Source organism: Elephantulus edwardii, unplaced genomic scaffold (assembly GCF_000299155.1).
Source record: "Elephantulus edwardii isolate Elephantulus edwardi_28Jun2011 unplaced genomic scaffold, EleEdw1.0 scaffold00066, whole genome shotgun sequence".
In the NCBI taxonomy this organism is placed as follows: Eukaryota; Metazoa; Chordata; class Mammalia; order Macroscelidea; family Macroscelididae; genus Elephantulus; species Elephantulus edwardii.
In genome coordinates this window covers 1,919,438-1,927,239 of record NW_006399816.1, presented here as the reverse complement: position 1 = coordinate 1,927,239, position 7,802 = coordinate 1,919,438, and the positions used below count along the sequence as shown (strand labels likewise).

The following is a 7,802-nucleotide window of genomic DNA, read 5'->3' as shown; positions in this document are numbered from 1 at the left end:
AACAACAACAACAACAACAAAGCACCATTGCTTCTTGACTATAAGTTGTTTCCTGAAATTCTTCTGTGTCACTCAGTTCTTTGTGGTGACTGTGTACTCCTTCCATCTTTTGATGTTTCCTGGATCATCTGATATTCTGCCCATAGCAATCTTAAGTACTGCAATTTAAGGCTTAAATTTGTTCTTTAGTTCCTTGAGCTTAAGAAATGCCGAGCAAATTTGACCCTTTTGATTTTCTGACTCTAGCTCTTTGCACATTTTATTATAATACTCTGCTTTGTCTTCCTGAACTGCCTTTGAAATCTTCTGTTCCGCTTCTTAACCTCTTGATTTCTTCCCTTTGTGTTGGTTTCTCAGCACTCTAGTGCAATATTCAGAGTCTCTTCCAACATCCATCTCAGTCTTTTCTTCCTCCTTTGTCTTTGTAACAAGATTTTGCATTCTTCATGGATAATATTCTTGATATTCTCCCACAGCTCATCTGTTCTTAACTCATTAGTGTGTAAGGCCTCAAATCTGTTCCTGAGATAGTTTTTTTATTCAGGTGGGATAGACTCGGTAAAATTTTGGTTCTTATGGATTTGATTTCATTTTCTTTAGCTTCAGTTTGAATGTGCATATGAGTAGTTGATGGTCTGTTCCACAATTAGTACCTGGTCTGGTTTTCACAGCTGATATTGAACTTCTCTAACGATTCTTTCCACTTTGGCTCTGTTTATTGGTGCATATATTTGATTGATGGTGGTATTGACAAGTGTTCCTTGTATGCCTATGGATATTATCTTGTCACTGACAACGCTGCATTTCAAGATGGATCTGGAAATGGTCTTTTTAACAATGAATCCAACTCCATTTTTTCCTCACCTTTTCATTTCCGGCATAATACACCATATAATTGTCTGATTAGTAGGTCAACATTTATGCATTCCATTTCTCCCTTAATAGCCAATTTACCTGCATTCATGGTTCCATGTTCCAATAACTAATGTCTGCTACTGTTCCTTCTCTGTGTTTGCCAACCAGAAAGCTCAGCCTCAGGTGCCGTATCTGCTAGTTTAATTTAAGTTTGCTCTAGGGTGCATTTTCCCCTAGAAATTATTAGGGATTGAATTATGTCCCCCCAAAAGCCATGAATGTCCTTATTCTAACTTGTAACTATGAGTTGGCTTGGAAATGGTTTTCTTTTGAGGCCATACCAGAGTTGGGTAGGTCCTAAACCTTGTTCTTTCTGCAAGCTGTTTTATAAAAGCACAGAACAGACAGAGACAGACGGACAGACACACACACACACACGGGTGAGGGACCATGTGAGGAATCCTCTGCAAGCAAAGGAATGCCAAGAAAAAGCCGCGGCTACAGAAGCTGAAAGAGACAAGGATCCTCCCCAGAGCTGACAGAGGGAGACGCTCACCATGCCAATACCTTGAATCCTGATTATTAGCTTTCTAATCTGTGAGAAAACAAATGTCTGTTCTTCATAGGCAACCCACTTGTGGTATTTATGTTACAGCTTGCTCACTCTCATGGCTGTCAAGTTGGGATTGACTTTCCACTGGGCTTCTGGGGGACATAATTACATGGGATGAGGTTTCTCATCTATGTCCTGATGAGTTTATGGTGGATTCAAAACACCACTGTGGGTTAGCAGCCCACCTCCCTATGGACTAAGCCACCAGAGCTCCCAACTCTGAATGATTAAGAATTCCAGGGGAAAAAACCCACAGACCACCAAAAACCTCAGTTATATTATGTCTAATAATCTTCTGATTGGTGCCTGAGAAAAAACCAGAACACTTTGTTGTTTGGTACCTTGGTTAATTGTTTCTCTCTGCAATGGTGGCAGACGTAAGCTGCTGTCTAGTAAACTGATTAATGAGTATTATGGCTGGCTAATGACTCATTCTCAGCACCTATTGGAAGTTGGGGATACCCTGGGGCAACACATCCTAGTCTAACCCTTAAGCCATAACCAGTTGCTACTGAGTTCACTCCTGTGCAACCATGTTTTCAATGGCTGAGTTTTCAGAAGTAGGTTGGTAAGCCTCTGGCTGGATTTAAACTATCAACCTTTTGATCAGGGCTGAATGTGTTAACCATGTACCACCCAGGGACTCCTCTAATATATACATTGTTGCAGGGCCTGTTTCTACTCATAGCTACTCGACCCTCCATTTGGTTTCTGAGGCTGTGAATCTTTATAGGAGGAGAGGGTTAATTTTCTCCCTTAGAACAGCTAGTAGACGTGAAATGTTGACCTTGTAGTTGGCAATGTAACTCATCATGCTCCTTCTTTAACATAGAGAACTAACAAATAAAGGGAGTTCTCTGCAACCTAAGAAAGAATGAAAGAGCTTCCTGACTCTCAGGAGGGAATGGTCCCCATGACATGCTGTTTAACGAAAGGGACTGAGGCAGAGCAGAGTGTGTATATACATATACACAAGAAACTGCTGACCTGGCTGACACGTGGCTGGGGGCTTTGAACTGTTACCTCTTTTTATATCTGTGAATTTTGTGACTTGTGAATGCACTGTCTTTCAAAAAAAGATGTTACAAGTTTTGCCTCCTTGGAATAGCCCCTTGTGGGAGATTTTCACTCACTGCCGCAGAGTCTGAACTGACTCACAGCCGACTGATGCTGAGAATCGCAAGGGAGGAGACTGCCCATCTTTCTCTCCCAGAGCAGCTGGGTTTGGGTGGCCAGAGGTGTGACCTTTGGGTGAGCAGTGCAGCTACCTCCCAACTAGGGGACCAGAGCTTCTGTTGGGGAAAATGGGACGTGATTGTAGACTGTCGTGTGGTAGATAAAATCAGACAAGGCTGGAGGGACAACATGCCATTCAGGAGGAAACGAGAGAGGGGATAGGGAGGGCTTTCTTAAAGGGAGGGAATCTGAACTGTACCCAGGAGGACTCAGAAAGGGGAAGCTGTTGGGGGTGGAGGCTGAAGAGGGGAATGTGGTCCAGGCAGACCAAAGCGAGCAGGACCTTGGAGGGGCAATGCAGCCCGCTTACCTTTGCTTGGTGTTCTATCTTGTAAGCAGTTTGTTGAAACTGGCGAATCTCTCGGATAATATGTGATATCTGTGGGAAGGAAGGAGAGCTTTAGAAGATAGCCGCCTCCGTTGGTGCCTCTCTTCCACCACTTTGAGGAACTGCAGAAGTGGGGGCATCCACAGTGAAGCACCAAGTCAGTGTCTTAATTCACATAATGTTGCCTCCTAGCAGATCCCACTGGGACAGTATCATGTCCCTTAAATCAGCAGTTAGCTTTCCAGGGTGATACTTATCAAGACCCTATAGGTTAATTAGGGTCCATGATTGAGTAGGGGGAAAAAAATTCTCATTTACTCAGTGGTGTGAACCATGTGGCATTGCTAAAGCATAGCCCTAGGGGCTCCCCAGAAGTTATAGGCACCTCTTAAGCTGAGAGAGCCACTATGTCTAAAACATGATGCTTGGGGACTTTCATCCTGTTGATAGGACCATGACTCAATTTATGTCTGACAGAAGAAACTTCTTATCAAACAAAATCTTATGTGGAGGCCCAATTTACAAAACAGGTACAACTGGAGACTCAGTGGTTATAAGCTGGTGTAGTAGGTTAAATGTTGATCAGCAGCTGGACCCACAAACCACACAGAGGGTGACAGGTGAGGCAGTCTGTTCCTGTGAAGATTTACGGCCTCAGAAACCTACTGGAGTCCCCACGCGTCAGAAATGACTTCATGGTGGTGGTTTGATTTCCTCTGGTGGCAGGAAGATATGTAGGGCAGGGCATGCTTAGAAATCTTGCTCTGTCCTCAGGAGGTTCACCTTATCCCCAACTCCTGGAGAAAACGTAAAAACTACTGTTTAGGAAGTCCTGCATATCAGCTACTGATTTTACTTCAACTGCATAAAGCAAGTGTTTGTATGAACAATGGAGCCTCTGGGTGGTACAAGTGGTTAATGTGCTGTGCTGCTGAGGGAAGTTTAGAGGTTCAAGTCCAATCAAAGCCCTCTGGAAGAAAGGCCTAGTGATCCAGTGAAAGAACAAACAAAACTCAGCCATGAAAAACGCTGTGAACAAAAACTATCCCTGAAGTCTTCCTAAAAGCAAACAATAGCTGTTAAAAAATGTCTGCCTCGAGCATTATGCTCTCCTCAGAACTTTTTACACAGGATCAAACGGACACCGAAACTCCATAGTTAGGAAAACAATAACAAAAACCAAAACTAAAACCAGACATCTTTTATTAGAGGGCAGTGAATTTATGTTAATGGGGGAGAAAAAGTCAGAAGAGGAGGGTTAGAATGGCTGTACAAATCAACGTCACAGAACTGTACCGGGAGGAGCTGCTGAACTGGTGTATGTTTTCATGTAATTGGCATGTATTTTCAACAACAACAAAGTAAATAAAATTTCAAAAGATCTTAAATAAAAGAAAACCCTACAGAACATGTTCTGTGCTGACACACATTGGGTCGTCACCAGCGTCAACTCCACAGCAACTCCCACACCTTTTTTTAAAATAGCAACATCTGATGGGATGGGGAAACCCTAGCAGCGTAGTGGTAAGAAGTTGCGCTGCCAAACCAAAGGCACGCAGTTTGAATCCACAGAAGAAGGATGGGTAGTCCCTCTCTGTGCAATTTACGGCCTCTAAAAACCCTCTAGAGGGTCAGCTGTGGGCTTGTTCTGACTCAGGGGTACACAACAACAACAGCAGCAACCTGATGGGACGAGAAGCACATGCTCCCTGTGGTCACTGACCCTGGGCCAGCTGGACTGCAGTCCAAGTCTAAAGGAAAGAGGGGAAAAGCTTCGGCTTTGGAGGTGGAGAGATCCCCTGGCTCTGCCCTTTATTTGAGGGTGACCTTGGGCTGATCACTTGGCCTTTCTCCCCCCAGACTCCATCTGCTGCTCATCCATAAGGTGGAGAACAGAGGTGGAGCTAGGCTGCGGAAGGTCTGGCACGTGCCCTGGGCGCCACGTGAGGAGAGACACCCATTAGCAATGTCTATTGGCCATCAGTTTCCATTTCCAGCTGTAAGAGATTATACAGGAATTTAAAACTAATTGCTATGGGTGTCACATTTCCTAGATATGGCAGAGAATAAGAAGAGAATCCATCTCTTCAACTGCCAGGATTAAAGGTGACTCAGGGCCTGTCAGATACAAACTGTTCATTAATGAGAGCAAGCGTGCCTACGGGGAAGCGGCTTCAGGCTCAATGCCCCGTCCCTGGTGTGCATGGCCTGCTGGGCAGAGTGAGCGTGGGCCCAGGACTGGAGTCTGCGTGTGGACCAGACCACCCCCACCCCACCCTGCTGTAGCAAACGCACCATTCTCATCTTTGAGAAGTTGACCAGCCCATCTTCTGTGTAGTTGGGTGTCCCCTCTTCGATGAAGGCCAGGTCGGTGAGGTACATCCCCAGGTAAGGGACACATGGAGGGTCACAACTTCAAAGCAAACGGCGTTAATGACAGTTTTCCACTTAAAAACATTAGACTTTGCTAAGAACAGAACTTCCCACATGCAATTTTTTTCTCTTTGCTGGAGCGAAGGGATTGCTTTTCCCTGAGAACGATGGTAATGCTGCAGGGCCTGGGCGTGTGGAGCAGGTCTAAGGGTCAGTCCCCGGGGTGGTGCGGGCCATGTGGTGCTCACTGAGGCCTTCCCCATGGGCAAGGCCTTCCTGGTCAGATGTTCTCTTCCTCTATGAGCCAGAAGGTCCTGCTTGACCTCTGTGCCTTCCACCCGACTTTGCCCCTTTAACACTGACCAAGACGCCTGCTGTTACCAGTCCCTTCCCAGCCCACCTTTCCTCTCTGTCTCACCATGGAAATGCTCCATCCAAAGATTGCTCCCAAGAGGGCTTTCCTGTTCCACCTCAGTCCTACCAGTCACCACCAGTCACATTATGCAGCCCCTTTGCCACCATCTACACTGGGTCACATATAGCTCTGAATGAAGGGTTCCTGTTACTGCTCTGTTCTGGTGTTGACAGGTGGGGGGTGTCCTGATGTCCCTGGGTGAGTACTAGGGAAGGGGTGATTCTGTGTTGGGGTCTAATGGCTTCTCTATTTTAGGAGGGTATCATTTAGCTCCTTCTGAGGAGCCCTTCCCTGCCCTTCATAGGCTCCCTTGAGCTCAATATATACATGCAGGAGACTTTGATTTCCGCCCATCTGATTGTGGTCTGCTCAAGGCCACCTGCCGTTCCTGCCACTCTAGAGGAAGGTGAGGCAGAAGAGCTGGTAGAACATGAACAGAAACCCCTACTTGCTGTGTGATCCTGGGCCAGTTCTTTTCCTCTCTGTTCCTCAGCCAGAAAAACACTAAGACAATTTCAGGTGACCTGACAACTGATGTAATGACATTGGTTCCTATGGTGAGAAAGGTGCTAGATTTTTCATTTCTCCAGCTTGTTCTCAAGGAGAAACCACAGCCTGTTGGTAGTATGGCTTGACACTTTTCCTCACCAGTTTCTTTTATTTTTCCTTTTTTTATTTTGAAAAAAAATTAGCTACAGGCTTTAGGATCAGAGCTGGTAAACATCAATACATTATGACTGTTTTGTTTTCACATCATTTCTTTTTCATCATAATGCTATATTTATGGAGAGGATACCGATTCTCCTCTGACAGTCATGATAAAAAGTCTGTCTAAATTTTTTAAAAAGTAAGTTCATTCAAAGTAGACACAAATGCATAAGCAAAAGGAAAGTCAGCAAGTGGACATGACAATTTGTGCAGGAGGTGGACACCTGACATCAGGGAAACAGTGGAATGGTGGGTGGTGAACTTCTCATAAATGTTGAAATAATTTTGTTAAGTCTTGGCCAGATTTGTAGTAAGAGGGTAGGGGGAGGAAAAGGAGTAAAAAAAGGAATTATGGGAGTTCACGATACCAAAAAACAAGTCCATGTCGTGTGAAACTGTGTCCCTGTTATGCATAGATACATGTGCACAGTGGGTTGCAATGCCATATGTATTCTTACTGTGGGTTGTGATTAAAAGAGATCACATTGACTGTTATTGTCAGAACTTTTGGAGTTTTTGTGGTCTCTGCAGTCATGGATTAGAGCTGCTCAGCTTTCCAGTTCCTTTCCATTTCCCCCCTATTCTGAAGTATGAGACTTGTGGCTCTGATGGAGAAATAATTTGAAGACCTGAGAACCTCTCTGGGGTTAGAAGGCTGAGGTGGTTTGTTGATGGGCAGCCTCTGAATGGTCTCTTGCTGTGCACATCTCCGCATGGGCCCTGGGCTCATGAAGAACCTCTCTTCATCTACTGGAGAGAGATGGGAGGCCAAGTGCTGGGAAGCAGACCATGCACAGTGGAAGGGTCAGAAGGCCTTCTCAGACTTGGACCACCCAAACCAGTGAAAAGCCTTACTATGGGGCTCAGGTGTGGATGTATCTGGTAACTGTAGTGGAATTCTCTAAGGTATTGAAGTTCATGACTCAGTTATCATCTAGTCATTTGTAAGTGGCACCCCAACCCCAGAAACCAAACATCTGTCTCTGTTTACTACCTTTGTTGTGAAGAGCCTCAGTAGAGGGAAATGGAGAACACACAATCAATTCAATGACACACAGATACAAAATTCAACAACAACAACAACAACAACAACACACACACACACACAAACACACACACACATGTCAAGACCAACCAACTGAAATCCAGAGCCATGCTGGTAGGTGGAGAGGGTTGTCAGAGTGGCAGAGGGGTTGGGGTCAGGAACAGAGGGCTGGCAGAGGGCAGAAGGGCACCACAGTGAGGGGGACTCGAACATGATGAGCATCTGAATG

At 45.2% G+C, this 7,802-nt stretch overlaps 1 protein-coding gene across 1 annotated transcript in view; it reads right to left on the bottom strand.

Moving 5' to 3' along the window:
- The window catches only part of RASGRF1 (Ras protein-specific guanine nucleotide-releasing factor 1), a 157,912-nt gene that overhangs the window by 6,496 nt on the left and 143,614 nt on the right, over positions 1–7,802 (bottom strand). Inside the window, exons 25-26 of the mRNA XM_006888251.1 lie at positions 5,328–5,445; positions 3,015–3,083 (exon numbers count right to left, since the gene is read on the bottom strand). Coding sequence (XP_006888313.1) covers positions 3,015–3,083; positions 5,328–5,445 — 187 coding nt within the window. The remainder of the gene's footprint in view (positions 1–3,014; positions 3,084–5,327; positions 5,446–7,802) is intronic.